At 43.8% G+C, this 20,629-nt stretch overlaps 1 protein-coding gene across 2 annotated transcripts; it reads left to right on the top strand.

The window, feature by feature from the left end:
* Nucleotides 1-4,270: 4,270 nt before the first annotated feature.
* Nucleotides 4,271-6,095, top strand: dmrta2 (DMRT-like family A2). Of its 2 annotated transcripts, none has more exons than XM_068591573.1 (2): nt 4,271-4,840; nt 5,212-6,095. In XM_068591573.1, the coding sequence occupies exons 1-2, from the start codon at nt 4,381-4,383 to the stop codon at nt 6,093-6,095; spliced, it is 1,344 nt and encodes a 447-aa protein (XP_068447674.1). In that variant the 5' UTR covers nt 4,271-4,380. The 2 variants fall into 2 exon arrangements, with proteins under 2 accessions (XP_068447674.1, XP_068447675.1); XM_068591574.1 differs by having other exon boundaries at nt 4,271-4,849.
* Nucleotides 6,096-20,629: the final 14,534 nt, after the last annotated feature.

Here is a 20,629-nt window from a genome sequence, read left to right as displayed (position 1 = left end):
TCAGCTCGAGTGTTTGCTGCACATGGCCTCAGCCAATCCGGCTGTCATTTAGCTTATATGGCTGTTTGTCTTTGTGACTTGTGCACGCGGCTGCGAGCTCACCAATCACACCAGTTTGTTCTCCATTTTACTCAATTACTGGGCTCAAGTGCGCATCCATACTCAACAATTCCATGTTATGCTACTTTTTCACTCCACTTTGCCAGCTGTTTTTGCTTTGCTGAGTCTGTAAAACATGATCAAACTACAGCCAACTAAAAGTCAGAATTAGCTCCACCTCATCCCCAAAAACAATTAACGCATATACAAAACAGAGTAATACAATATATCATAATTTTACTTAAGTTGTGAATACAGGAGCTAGATTGGAGAATAATAATTTTCTGATAAGTCAAGGGACAATACGTTTAAATGTTGATAATGAATACAGGGATGTATGGATGGATCATGGATGGATGGATACTTTATTCATCCCCAAGGGAAATGTGTTTGTCACAGTAGCAGGCAAAGTTACATAGAAGACACACAAAAAATATCCAGAATGAAAAATACTCAATATATACAACAAAACAGCAGAGCGTATAAATTAAGTATACTTTCTTTATTATGAGATTCTGTGGTGAAAAAAAAAACCACTCCATGCGAGGTCATCACAGCCCAATATTAAAAAACAGCACTATTGCACAGCTTTAAGTGCCGTCACTGTTGTATGACAGAAAGGTATAAACTCCCTAAACAATGTGTTTCACATGTGTCCACTGCTGCCCTGACTCTGGCCTTACAGGCATCCATTGAGCCGTCGCCGTTTCCCCGGCGCAGCGGAGCTGGTGTGAAGTGGCAGGTTAACAGCCTCTTGTCTGCGCGCCCGGGCCTTCACCGTGTGCCCGTCAAGCGTGTAAATACTTGTGTGAAAAACCCCGCGCGCTTCTTTTCTCCGCGGCCCCTTGTCTAACTGCTACTCTAACCTCTGCCTCTGTGTGACAGCGGGCAGAGCCGGCTGCTGCGGCGGGAGAGCGCGGGAGGGGATCCGGGCCCGGCCGGGCTGCGGGCGGGGCAGCGGCAGTGGGAGAGGCCGCGAGAAAGCCGCACCGGGGTGCAGGGCCAGCGGAAACATGCTGCTACATATGTTGGGTCAAGCATGGCCTTTGTTGTGATCTTAACAGGGTGTTAAAAACCCACTCGTCTGTAGCCTCCCTGAAAGAAATGAAAGCATCGCAGGTTTTTTTTTTTTTTTGTTTTTTTTGATGCATAGGCCTAATGAAGTGGTTAAAAGAATGTTGGATTTTCTAAGTGCTCACAGTCACTTTTAATTGCGCGGGGGGCATTTTTAATTGGGCCAGGGGGAATAATAGCGAACATAATCCCTATCATAATGCATATTTCTCCAAAATGAACTTTCCGTTGCGCTGCAGCCAAACTCGAGCGATTCATAGGCGCGAGCAGAACAGTGCACGCTTTGGGAGGAAATCGGTGATAAGCATCATATAAATCCACCCTTCAGGATTAACTCACTTGTTGTGATCGTATTAAACACAGAGCCATGATAGTGCTCTCTGCGGACCAATGAACACGTGTTCAGACCAAGCAGCTTAATTGTCACTTAAAATAAAGTATTATTAATATCGACACTTGAGGATGAGAGCTGATAAATCTCCAAGTTTCAGCAACTTCCAGTCAGTTGTCTTTACGTTCTCCTTTGTTTAGTCTGTAACAACCCCGAGCAGCCAGACTGATGAGGAGAGCAGGCTGCTTTATTATTAATGTTAAGATTTGATATTCTTCATCCTGATCCTGTATAAGCTGTAATCTCTCCAATGAGCGCCGGGCCTCCTCTGCAGGTCGCTACTATCGCGTCACCACGCAGGACGGGCGACTCGCGTCCCACCCGAGGAGATGCAGATAATTACTTTGAATGTCAAAAAGATGTAGTTTTAATATCGTCTCCATTAGCCTGTTGGCTATGGTAATTAAGGTGCAGATGACAGCGGCGAGGGAAACAGATGGCATTTGCTTACAGTGATTGAGAAAGTAAACAATGAGCTGGAGGAGAGAGGCAGGGCTGCACGCTCGCTGCTGCTGAGCAGCCATTTCTCTCCTCATCCGCTTTCAAGTTGTTGTTCTCTCCCCACTAAGACTGTTGTTATCGTCCTCAAAGGGACTGACAAGTGTGTTGGTTTAAAAAAAAAAGAGAAAAAAAGAGAGAGAGATAAAGAAAAAATCTATAACTTTTTAATCTGGATTCAAATAGCTGCAGGGTTCTCCTGAGTGAACAGGTGAGGAAGCAGGTGGTTTCTGCCAGTTGCCCTTTTGTAGCTCTGCGCGTCGCGGACTCCTTAAACCTCCGGAAGCATCACAGTTTTATCCTCCTCTCTCCACGGGAAGCGACGAGGAACAATTCATTATAGAGGTTCATAGGGACATCGTTTGTAATTACAATTATGTTTCTAAATAATAATCGAGGCAGTCGGTTACTTTTAAAATGATTATATTATGTCAGAGAGCAATTCATTGTAACATATATACCTTAATAATGACAACAATACAACAACTAATAATAATAATAATAATAACAACGTTATTGTACAAATATGTATTATTATTTTTTTTATTATTTCAATCTTTAATCTGAGTTATTTTATGAGTTGTGTGACGTTGCTTTTAGCTGAGAATAAATAATGATAGAAGTTAAGTTTAGAAAATAGTATAGGCTTTTAATCTCACTCAAATAACGACCAATTATTTTTGAAGAATCTGCTTATAAATTAAATCAATAATTTGACAGTTAAAAAAATTAAATGTGTTTTGTTTTATTTGTGTAATCAATTCAATTATAACACGTGTACAATCATGTGCTCAAGCGGAGCAGCACAAGTGTTAAAAGCAAGTGTTTTCTTGTGGGACCCGGGCCTCGGCCCACTGATTAAAGGGAAATATAAAAATTAGCCAAAATAAAAAGAAATGTTTGTCAAAATTCTTGCTAATGTATCAAAGCGAATAATCTTTATTATGGATTAGTTGCATTTGAGACATTGAAACGTTACATTTGGGAAAATAAATAAAGACAAACCTGTGATTTAATGCTCATTTAATCAATGACTCCATATACCAAGGCAATTATTTGGTTTCGGCTACATCTAAATAATGTGTTCAAATATTATAGAGCTCGATGGGCTCCATCCTAAATAATGACAAACCAAACGACTTGTGTTCGCAGATTTCCTCCCATTCAATAGACTTCATTAAAAACAAATGTTATATAACTTAACATGTCAAATATATTTGGTTCCACGCAGTGTCGCGACCTCAGGACGAGGCTATGATGTGGACAGTTCTCCTGCAGCCGAGTGACCCGCAAGTTACCCGACAGCTTCATGTCTGCAGTCAATAACCTTCTTCAAATATAGACTCTTTTTTTTTATGACAGATCAAATTTTGCCTCCTCTTAAATCAATAAAATAAATGATACTTACCTTCCAGGTTGATGAGATTACAGTCACGCATCATCTTTATTTTGAGGAATTTATTCCTGTAATAACTGCAATGAAACTAGAGATTTCTCGAACAATCATGTCGTCAAATGATACAGAATATGTCTTGAGAAATAAACAGAAAGTAGATGGAAGGGATGAGCATCTCCCCTCACTGCAGGGCTGTGATTTATGTTTGTAGTGTCCTGTTTGGCAGCATATCGCCCCGAGATGAAGCAGAATAAATGAAATAGAGCCTATTGTTTTGAATCTATAAAAATCTTCTTTTTTGTGTGGAAATACTCAGCATCGATTTTAGCTTTCCGGGAACTCCCTTCAGATTCTTAACACTTGATATTTGGAATAAAAACTCAGGTGGACACAGTTGAAAAAAAAGGAGGCAAGCCAATCAGATCGCTCCTTCCTCCTTTGGCCAATGACAGACGCCACATTGTTGTCAAATTTGTCTAATGAAAACGTAGGAGCAACAATAGAGAAGGGGGAGAGAGAGATCTGTATCCACTGACGATCTCTGGAGGAAGTTAGTGTCTCAGGCTGCGGCGAGTTGCAACCTCGTCTCCTCCTGGACAGTTTGCACTTTCTTTCGGGGAGGAACGATCGCTCCTCTCGGCTGCTGCTCTTCTCGGATTTAAACTCGACACTATCTTAGTATTTGTTGCTTCTTCTTCTTAAGACTCCTTAAACAGTTTACATTCGAGTTTCGATCATAGATTGGTATTTTTTTTTTTGCGCACGATAGTCAGTTATAGAGCGACATCGTTGACTTCACCATTTCGCCCAGAGATGCACCGCTGAGCACATGTCAACGGCTCACGACTCGTAAATAAAACCGATCGTTCAGAAGAAGAACGTTTTCTTGTTTAGCTCAGTTACACCAGTGAGGAACACGGGCATGGATCTGAGACAGGAGCTCCCCACGGTCTCCTCAGCCTCTCAAGTCCACTCAGCCGCGGCCGCAGCATCGTCTGCCTCCTCCATCCCGGTGTCCTTCAGCGGGAACCTCCTGCGCGGCCCTCCGCTCATCCTGCGCGCCACGGACAAGTACCCGCGCACCCCGAAGTGCGCCCGCTGCAGGAACCACGGCGTGGTGTCCGCGCTGAAGGGCCACAAGCGCTACTGCCGCTGGAAGGACTGTATGTGCGCCAAGTGCACGCTGATCGCCGAGAGGCAGCGCGTCATGGCGGCGCAGGTGGCGCTGCGGCGGCAGCAGGCGCAGGAGGAGAACGAGGCAAGAGAGCTGCAGCTGCTCTACGGCACGGCGGAGGGACTCGCGCTGGCCGCCGCCAACGGCATCATCCCCCCGCGGCCCAACTACGAGGTGTTCACCTGCGTCAACGGCGAGAGCAACTCAGGTGAGTGGAGCGGCGTCGAGAATCAGCAGATGTGTTCTGTGAGCAGGAGAAGTGGAAAAACCTCCAGGTATCAGTTCTGATAGGGGAAAGAAAGGGGGGATGTGTGTAGTGGAAGTGGACTATTTCAATAAGTAGGATAAAGGCCTACATGCGTTTGAGTATTCCTTGCATATTTAAATGGTAAAGTGTATTCCGTTGAGCTTGCGATGCAGATGCCAAGACAACGGAAGTTTCGTTTGAAGCCTTAGGATTAATACACAGGTGTTCACTGTTTGCTGCTTAATACACATGTTTTCACTCTCTACATTCATATGTTGTAATGTGTTGCCCCCCCCAACTCACACACGGTGGTGTTCTGAATGTGTCCACAGATCTAAGTATCCAGAAGTACGAGTTGTTTCCAAAGAACCAGCTTTCCGGATCCGCCACTTCTCAGGGGAATTTGGGGAAACCGGCGTCCACCGAAAGTGACTCTGCGCCGGGCATCTCCTCCCCAGACGGTCGACGCGGCGGCTCGGGTTCCGAGAACGGAGACAGCGAGTCGTTCATCAGCTCGCCGGTGTCCAAGCCTTTGAAGGACGGAGGGGAAACCCCTCGCTCCGTCAGCTCCCTCGGCTCTGATTCTGGCTCCGAGACCGACAAGGACGAGCAGGAGCCGTCCCCGTCCTCCGCGGCCTCCCGGCACATGAACGCCATCGACATCCTGACCCGGGTGTTCCCGAGCCACAAGCGCAGCGTCCTGGAGCTCGTGCTGCAGGGCTGCGGCAAGGACGTGGTGCAGGCCATCGAGCAGATCCTCAACAACAGCGGCGCGCAGGGCTCCACCAAGGCCGGGGCCGATGGGACGTGGACGGCCGAGAGGGTGCTCCAAAGCGCGCAGCAGTCCCCCGGGTCGTCCGCCTCCACGACCGCGCCGACGAGGCCCATGCTGCCCGGTGCCATGACGCTCAGCAACCGCTCTGCGTTCTCCCCTCTCCAGCCAAACTCGCCGCACTTCGCCGACCCCAGCACCTATCCTCTGGGCACCCACCTGGGGCTGAACCCGCTGCGGTTGGCCTACTCCGCGCACAGCCGGGGCCTGGCCTTCATGACGCCTTACTCCACCACCGGGTTGATGCCCACGCTGGGCTTCAGACCCCCGATGGACTACGCCTTTAGTGACCTGATACGGGACAGGACGATGTTACACAAGGAGCAGGCCTACACCACCGGCCTGTACGGGCCGCTGGTCAACAACACGCCGGAGAAGCAGTGAGGCTGCTGGACTGACCGGACAGACACGTTGCATTGTATTTGTAGCCACAAGTGTTGAATGTTTTGGCGAAGATCTGTAATGTGTTTTTTTTTTTTTTTTTGCTGCAAGCTACTGTAAATAATAGGAGCTTCTGGCTTGTAGTTAAAAGGTCCAAAATATAAAAAAAGAACGAAAAAACTAAACTCACTTATGTGTAATTTTCAAAAATAATTTTCTATGTTTGACTATAAGAAAATTTGGATGACATCCTGCTCAATATAATAACCTGAAGCTGAAAAAAAAACTATTTATAGATTCCAAAATAAATCACAGTAAATCTGGGAAAGTAAAAATTATGTCAAGTCTGCAGCTGAATATATAATAAAAATACTTTTTTTCCTTCAATCTTCAGCTGGTTGGTGAAACTTAAGTGGACATGAGGTTCAACATGAAACTTTAAATATGCATCTCTCACACACATGGAATATTAAATGAGGTAAAATTAAGTTATTATAACATGTAGGTTGTACGGATATTAACCCCATTTCCTGATGTACAAGTTGAATTAATGATGTGTAAATGCCATCCTGTTTTCCTTACGTATTATTTCACTTCTCTCACATATTTCTTTAGTTCGTTTCCAACTGCCTGTATTATATATTGCATTTGGTAATATGAAACGCTCTGCTATGTTTGACTTTTCATTTATCTTTTAGTCGGCTCTAATATTTTGTGACAAAGTGCTGGATCAAGTCAGTTCATCTTCAAATGTTACAAGCTGTGCTGTCACATTGTATGAATATGCTGGAAATAAATGTTATTTTAAAAAAAAAAGTGGAAAAGTATTTTTGGATGTTGTGTCGTCATCGTCCACGTGTTAGACATTTTAACCTGTGAAGGGAGCATCGGCAACAAGGCGCGTTGTAACGACCTCGATGCACAAACTGAACAACTTCCAAATGTGTCAGATGTTTTGGCCTCTGGTGATAAAAGCTGCGCCTGTAACCAAACATCAAAACATTAGAATATCTTCAGACAGCAAATCCACAAAGGCCTGTTGGCAGATGTGGAGCAATACATCTTAATAAATAGCCTGCGTTTCAGAGAATAAAACCATTTGTGACCAGAGTAAGATGAGACAGTCAGCTAGATCTTTTCACTACAATTACACCTTTTTTTAAAAAACTATCTTCTGTTCTTGTTAAATACAAAAAAAGCAATCTATTCTACAGATTCTCAAGTCAAATAGACGAATACAAAACATACTCATATATTTCTTATTTTTTGTAACAGTGTCAACGGATGACTTGAATCTGCAAAACACATCGCACACATTTCATGAAGTGTGTTTTGTATTGGCACAAACAAAATGCATCAAAGAGCTGTTCACAGCAGAATAGATTATTGCGTAATGTCTCCCTTGTCATCGTAACCTGATGTTTCATACATATTATAGTTATTGTAAACAGACGTTGTGTGTAGTGAAATATTTACTCTTTATGACGGACCAGTTTAAGTTCCGGCCTTCTTTGTTTGTGGGCTACCCGTTAAAACAAGAAAATAAAGATAAATCCAATCATTGGATGACGTATTCATAATTAGATCAGATAAACCCTTCATTATAGTTTATTGTATAAATCAAATCCAATATAGTTCAGTGACAATCCAGAACAGAAGTAAGGTAAAGAGGTGTAAAGTTTGAGCTCATTCACTTCATAAGACACCCAGACTCGTGAATTAATTCATATGCGGCACATTTCCACAGTTTAGAAGTAATGCTTTAGTTAAAGACTGAAACGTGCATAAGTGCCTCGTAAGAAAATAAGGAAGAAAACCGACCTAAACTTGTTTTGTTAACACCTACAAATCCTGTATGAATTCTCCCCTCAATAAAATGTTTAAATAACATTATTTTGTAAATATCGATGGCCGACTGGACGTCACATTTTGTGGGCCGCTGGTTATCCTGGTACAGAGGAACACAGTCATCTCTTTCACAGGAAGCTCCTCGTTTCCAAAGAGCAGTGGCGCCACCTGCCGGTCAACTAGTGTCAGTACCAAGCAGTTTGTCCAACTCCTACTGCGTCCCTGAGCCTCACGCTGATTGGCTGAGCGGTCAGCAGCGGGACCTGACCAAGGTGAGCAGGAAGCACGTGACCTGAACTGAATCAGGTGTGCGACAGAGCTGCAGCATAAACCAGCAGGATGAACCACAATAACCAAACAGAAAATGAAAGGTGTGCTGTGTAGCTGCCACAGAAACATTGATTCTTGTTATGAATTATGGATACAAAAACAAACATAATCATCTTTATATATGAACTTGCATCCTGCCAATTACAAGGAACACTCACGGCTCGATAATGAAAGTACATTCATGCAGCCTATATACTTTATTAGGGGAGCCAGTCAAACACTCCTAAATATTGCAACGTATATATTTTTTAAATAGATTATAAAGAAAACTTTATTAGTCCCCAGTGGGGAAACTCATTTATCACCAAAATTCATACATAGACAAAGTCCACAATGCAGCAGACAAGAAACAAGAAACACATGACAAAGAACAGGAAATACCATTTGAAACATGACCGACATCAAAAAGATGCTAAATCTAAAAACTTCACACTAAAGGTGTTGAACTGCAGCTGGAACAAGATATCGGAGTTAGATCATAAATATCACATCCCATAAACTCATGTCTGACCGAATGATGTCATTTGGGATGGAACGTCCATGGTGTATAGGAGCACTGAACATCATAGAGAAATGCAAATAACAGTAGAGAAAAAGGTGGACAGACAGTTTGGCTGCAGAATCTGTAACCATCCAGCAGAACAGCCAACATTTCAATGAAACGATCACCGCCAACTGCAACAGTTGTGTGTGACGCAGGCAGCGCCACTAGATGCCAGTCTTGTCTAACAAATGGCACATTGTGCTGTTATCAAATACAATAATGTGCATGACAGACATCTGTAAGAACCAATGCACAGTGAGGCCATAGCTGCACCTATTAATGGCTCAATTTCATTAACAAACGCTTGATAAGCAGGACCTTTAGTTATATTGTTGCATGTGTGTAAACATACTTTACACACATTAGGTGCTGTTTTGATTTGCACTCTCCAGAACCTCCTGTGCCCTCTGCTGGCCGCTTGTGTGCAAAGCACTGAGGAAGAGGATTGCAGCCCTTCTGCCAAACCTGAACCGGATTATCCTTGTTGTTGCCTAATTAACAGCTTGTGTCTTTTGCTCAGTTCCACTTATTAAATGGTTCAAACAACAGCAGACAGCAGCACCCGAAGGTAAACCCTGTGTTTGGCATTATGTGTGTTTGAGCCATCGCTTTAAGAGATAGTCACAGCTTTGTTAGTCATGCCATCACAGTGCGTCCACACGGTGTTGCATTATGGCAGACGTTAGACCTTTGACCCCTGAGAGAGTCCGTTTTGCAGCAGAGGAATGCTGATCTACTACAGTGAATGCACAACTATGTCTTCCATTTCTCTGTGTTCACTAATGAATAATTAGACACTGGCAGATAAATGGCCACAGGCTCCCAGAGAGAGAGAGCCAGGGCGAGAGAGAGAGAGAGAGAGAGAGAGAGAGAGAGAGAGAGAGAGAGAGAGAGAGAGAGAGAGAGAGAGAGAGAGAGAGAGAGAGAGAGATCCATTTAGGGTATTACTCCATACATAAAACCCATTTTCATTTTTCGAATCGGCTGTTTGGTTTACTGTCAGAATAACAAATAGATAATGGCAAAACAAACCAAGTTGAGAGAAAAACAATTGTGCACATTCTGCACTGAATTTAGAGGCTTGGCTCTCACAGCCCAAGGAACTCACAGTAAAGCAGATAAACGAATGCACAAAATAGATAAATAAAGTCTTGTTGGGCTGTATGCACATTTTACAGGCCTACAAACAATAGTGTCTCAATAATAAAGCTACCTGCGTTAAAACAAATGGACAGGAGTGGAACTCATCTACACAGACAGTTATTTTCAGATAGCTGCTATTGTGATTAAATGGTGCATCCTCAAAACAAAAATGTATTGTTTTCCATCACAAAGCCGTAGAAAGTGGCAAATGACCCTGAGGCGTTTAGGACCCGTAGGAGTCTGAGGCGCTTGTAGTTTCCCACTGTGAGGGAACGGTTTCAAGGTTTCAAGCTTTTGATGGTTCCCACTGTCACATAAAATGTCACAAAGTGTCCAGAAGTGGTAGAAGGGGGATGAAAGTGCAGGCAAAAGGAGGAATGTGTGTGTATGAATGTGTGTGTGGGTGTGTGTGTGTGTGTGTGTGAGGGGTCTCGGGCCTGAGCAGTCAGGTGAGAAGTATCGAACGTGGGCTCCTCGCTGTATGCGTTAATAATAAAACACCCTTGGATGGTATTGATTTGGGAATCTTATTCCCATCTGTCCTTCGAAGGGTCCTTTCATCATTCTGTCTTGTGGAGCGCCCTTCACTAACCTCACCTCCACATATTGCCCCCCTCTTCCTCGTCTTCTTTCTCTCGAACCTTTCTTCACATCAAAGCAACGACTTGGGTAAAACCTCGGTTTTTCTGTCATGAGTCAACACAAGACTTTCTGACCTGTATACACAGTGTTGCTCATGATCTGGGTTTTGTGTGGATTTAAACACACTCAGTTTAGTAAATAAACAAGTTTTTGTGAGTTATCCTTCCGAAAAAAATAAAAAAGATGCACCTAAGATAAAACTATTTACATATCTTGTCCTTAAAGTCAGTAACTGACAATGTGTGATGTTTCCAAAAGGCAGCTGAGGATGGAAACCTGTCCGCCATTGTGAAGCCGACCAGGACGCAGTTGGCTACTGTAAAGGTAATCCAGGTCGGCCAATAGGCTCAGCGTGTGACGTAAATCTGGATTTATAATTCTGCACCACGGCGTGTAGAAACAGGCCCACACTTATTCTCACTATGGCTAACCAGGTCAAGTCAGCAACTCTATAGCCTGACCAAATCAAGCTGCTGATGACAGATTTGTGTGCTAACCCTGAAGTTAGCTTCGCACGGTTCCCTCACGTTTATAAACTCCAGTTTTCTGATTTTTTTGTGTGTGAATACAATCATTAGAAGTAAAAGCTAACATTAGGCAGTAAACACACTCCACTCCACACCAAGCTCGCATGACTTCCCATCACCACCACCAACCTGTTTGTTTCATGTTGGTTGAGCCTCTTATTGTCTCCACGTGTCCCATCCTGTACAGTATATCTAGTACATATACTGTAGCACAATACAGATGGCAGCTCCATTATATTTTGCCAAGAGACACAGAAACCAACCACAACTACTACTCTGAAATACTACCTGGCCCCAGGATGTCTCTTTATCAGTTAGTTTGGGGTGATTTGATTAAACAGAACTTTATTGAACGTTATCCACCATTTGAGCACAACATAAACTAAACATTGGGAGGTTTTTTTTCCTACATTTTGACACAGAACCCCTCTCAAAGATGACTAATAGTGTGGCACCTCTTTGATAAGTGATCAACTGTTTTTGGATTCCCCCATTGCCTGGAAACAGCTCACGTTTGGAGAAATCATCTCAGGACAGTTTCAAGAAAGCCAACACACAGCTGCCATCAACCTGAGTTGGCTGGCCACCTGTGAGATCACTTATAAAATCAAATATTACACAAAAGGTTTTAATATATACCCAAATTAGGTCCTTTCTTGCTCAGTCTCCCCCATAAGGGCTCCTCATGTTGCCCACCATGGTCCCTTTATTAGCTCAGCAGACTGTAAATTGGTAAAAAATTAATAATATTTTAATGTTAATAGGCATAAAGAGACCAGCAGCAGTTGCCAGCGAGTTATCTGTACCCTGCAAGTACCCAGATGGCCTGCATGTATTTATAGTGTGTTGGTTAAATCTGCGGCTGTTGAAACCACAAACACCACAGGCTCCGTCTTTCTGCGTGGCAATTAAACGGCACACAGCTGATGCTTAAAACACATACCTACAATATGTTTTGAAGAGCAAAGAATCCGCATTTCTACGTCTACTTTCGCAGCCCAAGTGGTCCCAACGACCACGCAAACATCTGATTCAAGTGGGAAGAAAAACAAAAAAACTGTGGCTCCCGGATTTGTTTTCTCCAGCGACAGCAGTCGTCATAAAGTAGCAGGTGTGCTCGGAGAAATTGGGGAACATGCACATGGGTGGGTGGTGTGTGTGTGCACGTGATTGGCACGGAGCTCTTGGAGATGCTTCATATGAGTTTTAAGGATAAATGGACGTCAAGCTGTGCCGACACAGCATGAGCACACTTAATCTCCTCAAGTAGAGAGTGTCAGTCACCACTGCTGGGGCAGATAAGGTGTGCTGGAATGTGGAAGTGTGGGTTTGTGTGTGCATTTGGTACCCTATGATTTCTGTTTGTGTCTTTTATGTGCATGTGTTTTGCTGAGTGGGTACTGTGTGTGTGTGTGTGTGTGTAAAATCCTACAGAAGATGTAGCATGTCTTTCTTGTCTAGCATGATGAGCTCCTTATCTTTCATTGTCATACTTGTTACATTCCAAGGCTCTCTCCAGGAATTGTTTGATCACCACTCCCGCATACAATTTGCACAGTTTCTCATGTTCTTCCTTCTGCTATTTGTTTTTGATTGGGAAGTATTAGAGGAGCATATGTGTGTGCGTCTCGGCAGCTTCTCGCTAAATGTTTAGCGACATTCGACTGACTGACAGAAGTAGGTCTGTGTGAGAACAGCTCTTCCCTCTCTTCTCTCTCTCTCTCTCTCTCTGGCTCTTTCGGTGAGATCTCCTGCTCAACATCTTCCTCACAATCATGGAGAGGTTCGTCACTATTCTTCCTCTTTCTGTACTTCTCCTTACTCTGCTCTTCGAAACGCTGCTTCCATCCATTTATCTTTCTTTCTTTTACTTACAGTGTTTGCAGCCTCTCTGCTCTGAGTGAGAGTCATCAAATGAAGATTAAAGACGCTTCTGTTCCCCCCCTACACACACAGACACACACACACACACACACACACACACACACACACACAGACACAGTAAAGTACACGCGCAAAAAACGTATATACACGCACGCACGCACACACACACACACGCCCCCTCGGGAAACCTTACACAATTATGGCTAGAATGGGATTCATTCTCAGCCTTCAACAACTCATTAACTGCATATTGCAAATCGTGCGTTTCAGCAGAAAGCATTGATGAGGAACAGCGAGAACGGGGCTTTGGGAGAGGCCGGCATCATTTTAACGTGTGTTCAGAATTTATTAGCATATCACATATAGTACACTGTATGTATATTATACATTAAGGGATTTGGAAGGAATGGCAACAGTGCTTTTTTTTTAATTTAAAGACCTGCTGGTCAAATATTTGCAAATGTTTAGCCTTTTTTAATGTGCATGAAATCCGAGGGAGAGTTTTCATATTAGGACAATCCAGATATGCTGTTGAATACTGATACATACAACAAGACACATAGGGATACAAGACACGGTTTCATGTAGTTGTTGACTCTTTCTGGTGCTGATTTCTCAGTAAACCAAACAGATCAATCCCAAACTACTTTGTCTGACGCCGCAGACTGAGTGTACTGGCTTGTTGGTAATTTAACAATTTACTAAAGTATACATTGTCATTCAGTTGTCCTTGGCTTTGCGTTACAAATATCTCTCTCGCATTTAGGAAGACACGCGCAGAACCTGAGACAGAAAAGCAAAATGTCTCCTCATCTTTGTCGAGGATTTGTTTCGGGGCGTTTAGTGTTTCCTGATCAGTTTGATTGGGGAGAGAAGTTAAGTTTGTGTTTTGAGAGCAGAGAACGAGAACGAGAGCCGTGCAGCTGCAGCTGATACGTGACCAGCTCATTAAAGTTTCATTGGCTCGTTGTTTCCCCTTTGGGTTCTCCTTCACAGACCAGGTACTCTCACTCACTGGAGCTCATTCAGTGCCCACGCGTGTGTGTGCTTACGTGTGCGTGTCTTCGTGTGTTTTCCCTCTTTTGATACACACTTCTCGGTTGAACTGTAACACAAAATGGAAAAAATAACCTTTTTCGAAGCACACAAACCAACATGTTTATTTAGTCCTTGTATTTGTGTCGTGGCCCAGCATCGGTAACCGATGCTAGCATGCAGGAGTAACATGGAAAAATGCTCTTGATGAATCTTTTTTTCAATGTTACACACACACACACACACACAGACACGCACACACGCAAGCAAGCTGTGCTTAATGAGCCCCCAAGTCTCAAATTAGCACATCCTCTTTTACTGGCGTTTTAAATGGAAATAGGGAAAGTTTTATAACATCATTGTTAGTATAGCTTAGTGAAGGGGGGGGGGACCCCCTCACTGTTTCTCTAGCGCCACCAAGAGGTTGACGGTTTTGTCTTTCAGTGTAATATCTTAACATCCATTCAATGGATTCCCCAGAGGATGTATCCTCATGACTCTGGGGAAGAGGATCCCCTGACTTTTTCTACGGTGTCACCAAAGGTGGAGCACCTTTTTTTTAGGGAATGTCTTAACAACTGTTGGATAAATTACCTTGAAATGTGGTTCACACATTCATGTTATCGCCTCAGTGATCCCGTCACATCCCATATAAATGTCCACATTTCTATGTGTTCAATACTTTGGTTGATGACCAAATACCTGCAACACTAGTGAGATTCCTACCAGCCTCCGCCTCAGTAATGATTAGCGAATGTTAGCATGCTAAACCAAGATAGTGAACACGGTGAATATTTAATCTGCTTAACATCAGCCTGTTAGCATTTGCATTGCGCGCATGTTAGCACTGTTGACTCTTAGTCTCGTTAGTGATTGAATCCTAAGTACATTTATCAGAGAAAACTTCTGAGTGAATACAAATATAGATCAAGAATGAGAGGTAACTTGTTTTCGGCCAATTTAGCAAAAGTGAAAAAAATGTATGGATTTATTTTCATTGTTACCTAAGGGATAAAAGACAAAAAAAATAAATGTTTTTCGGTGGATTCAAACAGACATGATGGAGTTCACAGCTGGATCTGCTTCTTCCACAGCTGCTGTCACGTGGCTCGTACTTGCTGAGGTAATAGTCTGATTGAATTAGGGTGTTGGAAAAATCTCCTCTGGGTCTTGGCAAGCTCTGCACAACATTCTCGAGTGTATTCGACGATTCATTTGTCGAGCCAAGAGTTATTTTTCCGAGACAGGTGTTACTCGGTAGATCATTATCAAAGCAGCGACATCCTCCTCTGACGCTCAAACGGGTGTCAAGTGCAGCGCAGACGCCGAGGGTAGGCGTTGTTGGTGCTGGTCCTCCAGGATAAGAGCGGAAAACAAACTTCACGCACGCACACGCACACACACACACATATACACACACACACGTAGTAGAAGAAGAAGAGTGATACATAATGTTGTTTTGGTCTGTGGATCTTTGTAAATTGAATTGAGAAAAGTGAAGATAACAGAAGTGTGGAGAAGTCAGAGACAGAGATGAAGAGGAGAAACAGAGGGAAACTGGGTCAGGCAGGAGAGTGAGGGGGTGGGGCAGAGGGGAGGACTTGACTGTGGAAACATTATTGACACCCCACCCTCCCCCAACCCCTCTCGCATCCACCCCAAGTCTCTGAACAGCAATTACACCTCTCCAAATTATGATCTATACCGGCAGAGTGGACCTGACCACGGATGGAGATAGATGGAGATGGATTGAACTCTAACTCCTCCCTCTCTCTCTCTCCCCCTCCCTCCCTCGCTCTCTCAGATTTGCCGATGGAGACAGATGATGCAGAGTCCCTGGCCTCGGCCCCTGCAGATTGATTATTGATCAGGAGGACAGAGATGGATCGAGGGGTGGAGAGGACACCGAGTAGCAGGGAGAGAGGTGTGCAGGCAAAGGTGGAGAAGTGGGAGGATTTTAAGGAATTTATGTTTTAAGAGTGGGGCTAAAGGATAGCAGGAGGAGGAGAGGAGGGTGAGGTTGTGGGTAGGGCAAAGGTTTTTGTTAGCTCAGCCATCACCTTGAGAGGGAGCTATCGACTAAGCTCTAAATTTATTGCCAAAATCTGAAGTGCTCTGGATTCTGTTCAGGATTTTCAAGTCATAGCTCATTCTTTGTCAATGAATGTCCCACGCTCACTTTAAATAGACATTAATCATTGCGATGGCTGCGCTTGCTGCATATCTAAAAAGCAAACCTTTTATGAATGAAGAAAAAAAACAACGTAATGCTGAGACGTGGGGGCTCGCGGGTTGAATTTCGGGGGGTCACATGATTCATTTTGCAGATGAAGAATCATCTAAACTTTAATTTTGGATGGATATATGAAAACTGTACAGCATGTCTACTTATCACCCGTGAGTGGAGGCTGGTTGTGTGTGAGTGGTTGCCCCTGTGTTGTGCTGACATGCGGGGAAGGTGAAGCTGTCTCCCCCTGCCAGACAGATGGCTATCAGCGAGGCTCCAGAGAGTTGAGTGCTGCTTTACAGCGGAGCCAAGAGGTTAAGCTGCAATCTTCACTGTCTTCTCTCTTATTTTTCCCTCAGTCGCCGTACCTTTCATCTTCTCTGTGAGCATTTTGAGTGTGTGTGTTTGTGTGCTCATTTACTCCCTTTGCACTCCTACAGTTCGTGTGCATATCGGCGAGCGTGATAAAGGAACAGAAGGAGCCTGTTGGCTGGTGAGCGTGAGTCTGCTGGAGGCAGATACTGGAGGAAATAAACGACATGCAGGCCGCTGCCCAGTCAAAAGTTTACACTGGGTGCCATCACTGATGGCAATTCCTGTCTGTGTGTCCCCGTAAAGTTATGATTTAACTTTACATGATTCCAACATTTACCAGAGTGCACACAAACACGGAGGAGAAAACATATTTTTGTAACTACAGAACCTGATTTCACCTGCTTTCTTCTCTCTCTTGATTTTCAAAGTGGTTCCAACACATCCATATGTACTTGAGCCCCGAGGCGGAGTGGGAGTAGCGTCCCGCGAGGAAGCATCTTCGTGGGCTTCTGGGAGTGGGAGGACTGGGAGGATGCAGGATGGAGTTCTGGGTTGCTCATTTTGCCCCTGGAGGCTTTATTTAGCCACTAACAGCCTGAAGGAAAGCTACTAAATTAAGAATCACCTGTGTACATGTTTCTTTTTGTGCATTTTTTTTTTTTTTACAACACAGAGCATCTGGAGGAAGCATTTTGTAGTTAAGCAAGCAAGTTTTTACAATAATGAAACATAATAATAACAACATTTACGTAAAGCTGCTATATGATCAATATTTCACCAGATTTCAAGACTGCAAAAAAATGCTGTTTGCAACGTGTTTACAATTTAAACATGGGTTACGTCCTTATTTTAAGCCAAACCGTGATGTTTTTCAGCTTTCCCCACACGTCAGCACAACACTTAGTGGTTCGTTGCCTCTGTGTCTAAACGTGAATAAAGTGAGTTAGCGACGAGCCGCTGAACAAAGTGGAGCCTTTAGCAGCTAAAAAATCAGATCTTTCCCTGATCATGTTTCTGATCATGCCTAAAGAAGCACACAACTTACAACTTACACACAAAGTGATATATATGCCAGCTCGTTTCTTCTGCTCCAAGTGGCGCACAAATCATTTAAAGCGGGTTTAAAACTGATTTAGAGACTCATTTGAACTGACAAGGGGAAGGCAGTGCCAGGTTTGACTTTAGCGTTGGATGTGGGGCTGCTGCAAAGTGTCCTATTAACATAAATACAACACACAAATGTTTCATGGGGGCCGTGTGACGTGAGTGCATTGTTGCAGAAACTACATACATTCATATAGTATTTATTACATAATGTTTGCACAAACGCACAGCCCGTGAAACACAAGCTGGTGGACCAGCTCTCTCCCATTTAGCTGGAGTGTGTAATACATCCTGACGTTTAGCGAGTTAGTTTTTACAGCGTTAAAAGGCTGCTTTCAGCCACATTACACATGCACATCTCCAGGATTGACTGTGTGGCAGTGGGGTTAATGAAGTTTCTCTCCGCTACGCCACAGAGGAGAATTATCTCGTGAAGCGGAAGATGGCTGGCACTCTTTCTGAGTGTCAACAAACAGTGGGGGAGTCTTCCATAAACGACAAGACGTAGCTGGCCCCATTTAGCTGCATTATGCTGCGTCTCACAAGTATTTGGTGAAGACGTAATCAATCTCACCACACAAGGAAATGAGTGCAGATAAAAGAGCAAGCGCATGTGTGCAAACACACACTCGCACACTGACATCCATGGGAGTGTTTCACTGGGATGCGAAACACACCAACAACCAGGCGCAATCACACTCATAAATACATCCAGATAACTTGGCTGGTCGGCTTTTGAGAAAGTTCCGCATCCCTCAGATCACAGTCGGGGGTGCGTAGATTCTCCCGGAGTTACTGCAGTCAGTGAAGGATGGAAGGAAATTGTGCAAATTAGGTGAAGAGACGGAGAGGATGAGAAAGTGCGGTGCAGAATGCAAGTATAAAAGAAGTGTGAAATATCCTCGAGGCCTCCTGGTGTATCAAAGAGTATGGCCAGCTGTGTGTTTACCAGCTTACCAGCGTCAACAGCGCACACACAACTCACACACAAACATGCGAAGCCCTTGGATAATCGCTGAGGAAATCTCTCCGCCGTGTTTCATTTGAAATAGATAGAATTTCTGTTGCTTCAAATGTATATGGAGAGATAACTCCCATGGCAAGAAATGCAAGAATAGAGACACTGCAAGAGGTGTTGCTCGGGATGTGTGTGTGTGTGTGTGTGTGTGTGTGTGTGTGTGTGTGTGTGTGTGTGTGTATTGATATGTACATGCTATCAAAAGAGTTTGTTGTGAAAAAATGTTTTATTCACTTCCCCTCCTGATGTTCCTTTCTGAGAAATTGTTTTTTTTTCTGTTTACTGAGACAAGCCTGACTTGAATGAGAGAGAGAGAGAGAGAGAGAGAGAGAGAGAGAGAGAGAGAGAGAGAGAGAGAGAGAGAGAGACATGGTAAGCGTTTGAAGTCAAGCACATAATGATGGACAACATGGAAGAACTGCAGGTGCAGGTTTGTGTGTGACTCGACCAGCCAGGAGAAGTGTGTGTGTGTGTGTGTGTGTGTGTGTGTGTGTGTGTGTGTGTGTGTGTGTCCGTGTGTAAACTGTCGATCTGAAGCGATGCATCCCTTTTCAATATTAGAAGGTGGAGAGTGCATGCTGTATGGGTTGTGGTGTGTGTGTGTGTTTGAGTTTGAGGGGGCAGAGGAGAGAATCATTTCTCACCCATGTTGGTCGTGAGTTGTGGTGTCATATGTTATATATATATACACGAGTCCCTGGGAAAGAAAATAAAACAAATGCTTTTCCCTTTTCAGGAAAACTCAGGGGGCGAGGAGGCGGGGGAAGGGTGGAGTAACAATCCCTCGAACTCACACACTGTCCGTTAGAAATAACAAATTCACCAATGAATTCTGTACAAGTGCACGGTCCTAATGCAAAACACAATTCATTCAGTTTGACAAATAAATCCATCCCACCCTGTCGTAGATGATCCTTTTGGTAAAAGTGATTTTGTTTCAAAATCCTAAAGACTCAGGTTCATATTTCTGACCCTACTATCATTTACACGAGTCAACAGTAAACAACCAACATAACTGGACCTCTATTAAGATGTAATATGTTGCAAGAGTAGATACATATTTGAATAATATCTTTTTGTCAGTGATGAATATTTGACATTTTCAAATAGAATAAACCTGTCTGGTTACTGCCCTTCACTGACATATTGTCGAAAAAAGGTGTTGCTATAAATCTGCCCCAAAGACACACCCAATGTCACAACATGCAACGCTCACATCAACATAAGAACAATGGAGAGACTCCTCATACTCTGTACCCATGTGTTGAGCTTATACATTCAAATCGAAATGTAAAATATGAGCTTCTTTAATCTGCCCTTGCTTTTACGGCCCCCTCCTCCTCCCTCCATGACAGTGAGGAATGTCCTCACACTGTGACTGCTGTCTATACTGGAGCATGGGATGACAAGCCTTTACTCTCAGTCGGAGAGTCTTTGTCTCCCTCGGTCTCTCTTTTGCAGTTTCTCTTTCTTCCTCTTTGACTTGCTCTCTCTTCTCTCTGTCGACGCGCTGCTGCCGTAGAGGGAGAGAGAGAGAGAGGGCAGAAATGGGAGGTGCAGATGCTCCTCTGAATAGGAATTTAGGAAGAGCTCGATATTGTCTGTGTGCTTGATGAAAGGCGGGAGAAGAAAGACTGGGGGACTAAAGGAAAGGGTGAGCGGAATAGAAGAAAAGGGTAAAAATAAATTGTGAATAATGTATATTGCTGGCCTCCTAATGCTTTGCTGTTTAATACAGGCCTAAATCCCTCAACTTCTCGTAAAAACTTCAACAATTTCGCAGTCGAGTAATCTTCCGATTTAATAACCTTAAGCTTCCCTAGCTCCATAAATCTGACGTTCTTACGCCTTCCCTCCCCAACCTCGCTGTCCCCTCCTCGTCCCTCTCTCCTCCCTCATCCCAAGCCTCTGTGCATTTTA

Source organism: Clinocottus analis, unplaced genomic scaffold (genome assembly GCF_023055335.1).
Source record: "Clinocottus analis isolate CAN_PGR_092001 unplaced genomic scaffold, fCliAna1.0.p SCAF_25, whole genome shotgun sequence".
Lineage (NCBI taxonomy): Eukaryota > Metazoa > Chordata > Actinopteri > Perciformes > Cottidae > Clinocottus > Clinocottus analis.
This window is presented reverse-complemented; position numbering and strand designations above follow the sequence as displayed.

What these genes read in the sequence shown, in the direction of transcription:
- dmrta2 (XM_068591574.1), top strand. Translation starts at nt 4,381, where the DNA reads ATGGATCTGAGACAGGAGCTCCCCACGGTCTCCTCAGCCTCTCAAGTC. An exon ending in GAGCAACTCAGGTGAGTGGA is followed by an intron (nt 4,850 to 5,211) that starts GCGGCGTCGAGA and finishes ATGTGTCCACAG; the next exon opens with ATCTAAGTATCCAGAAGTAC.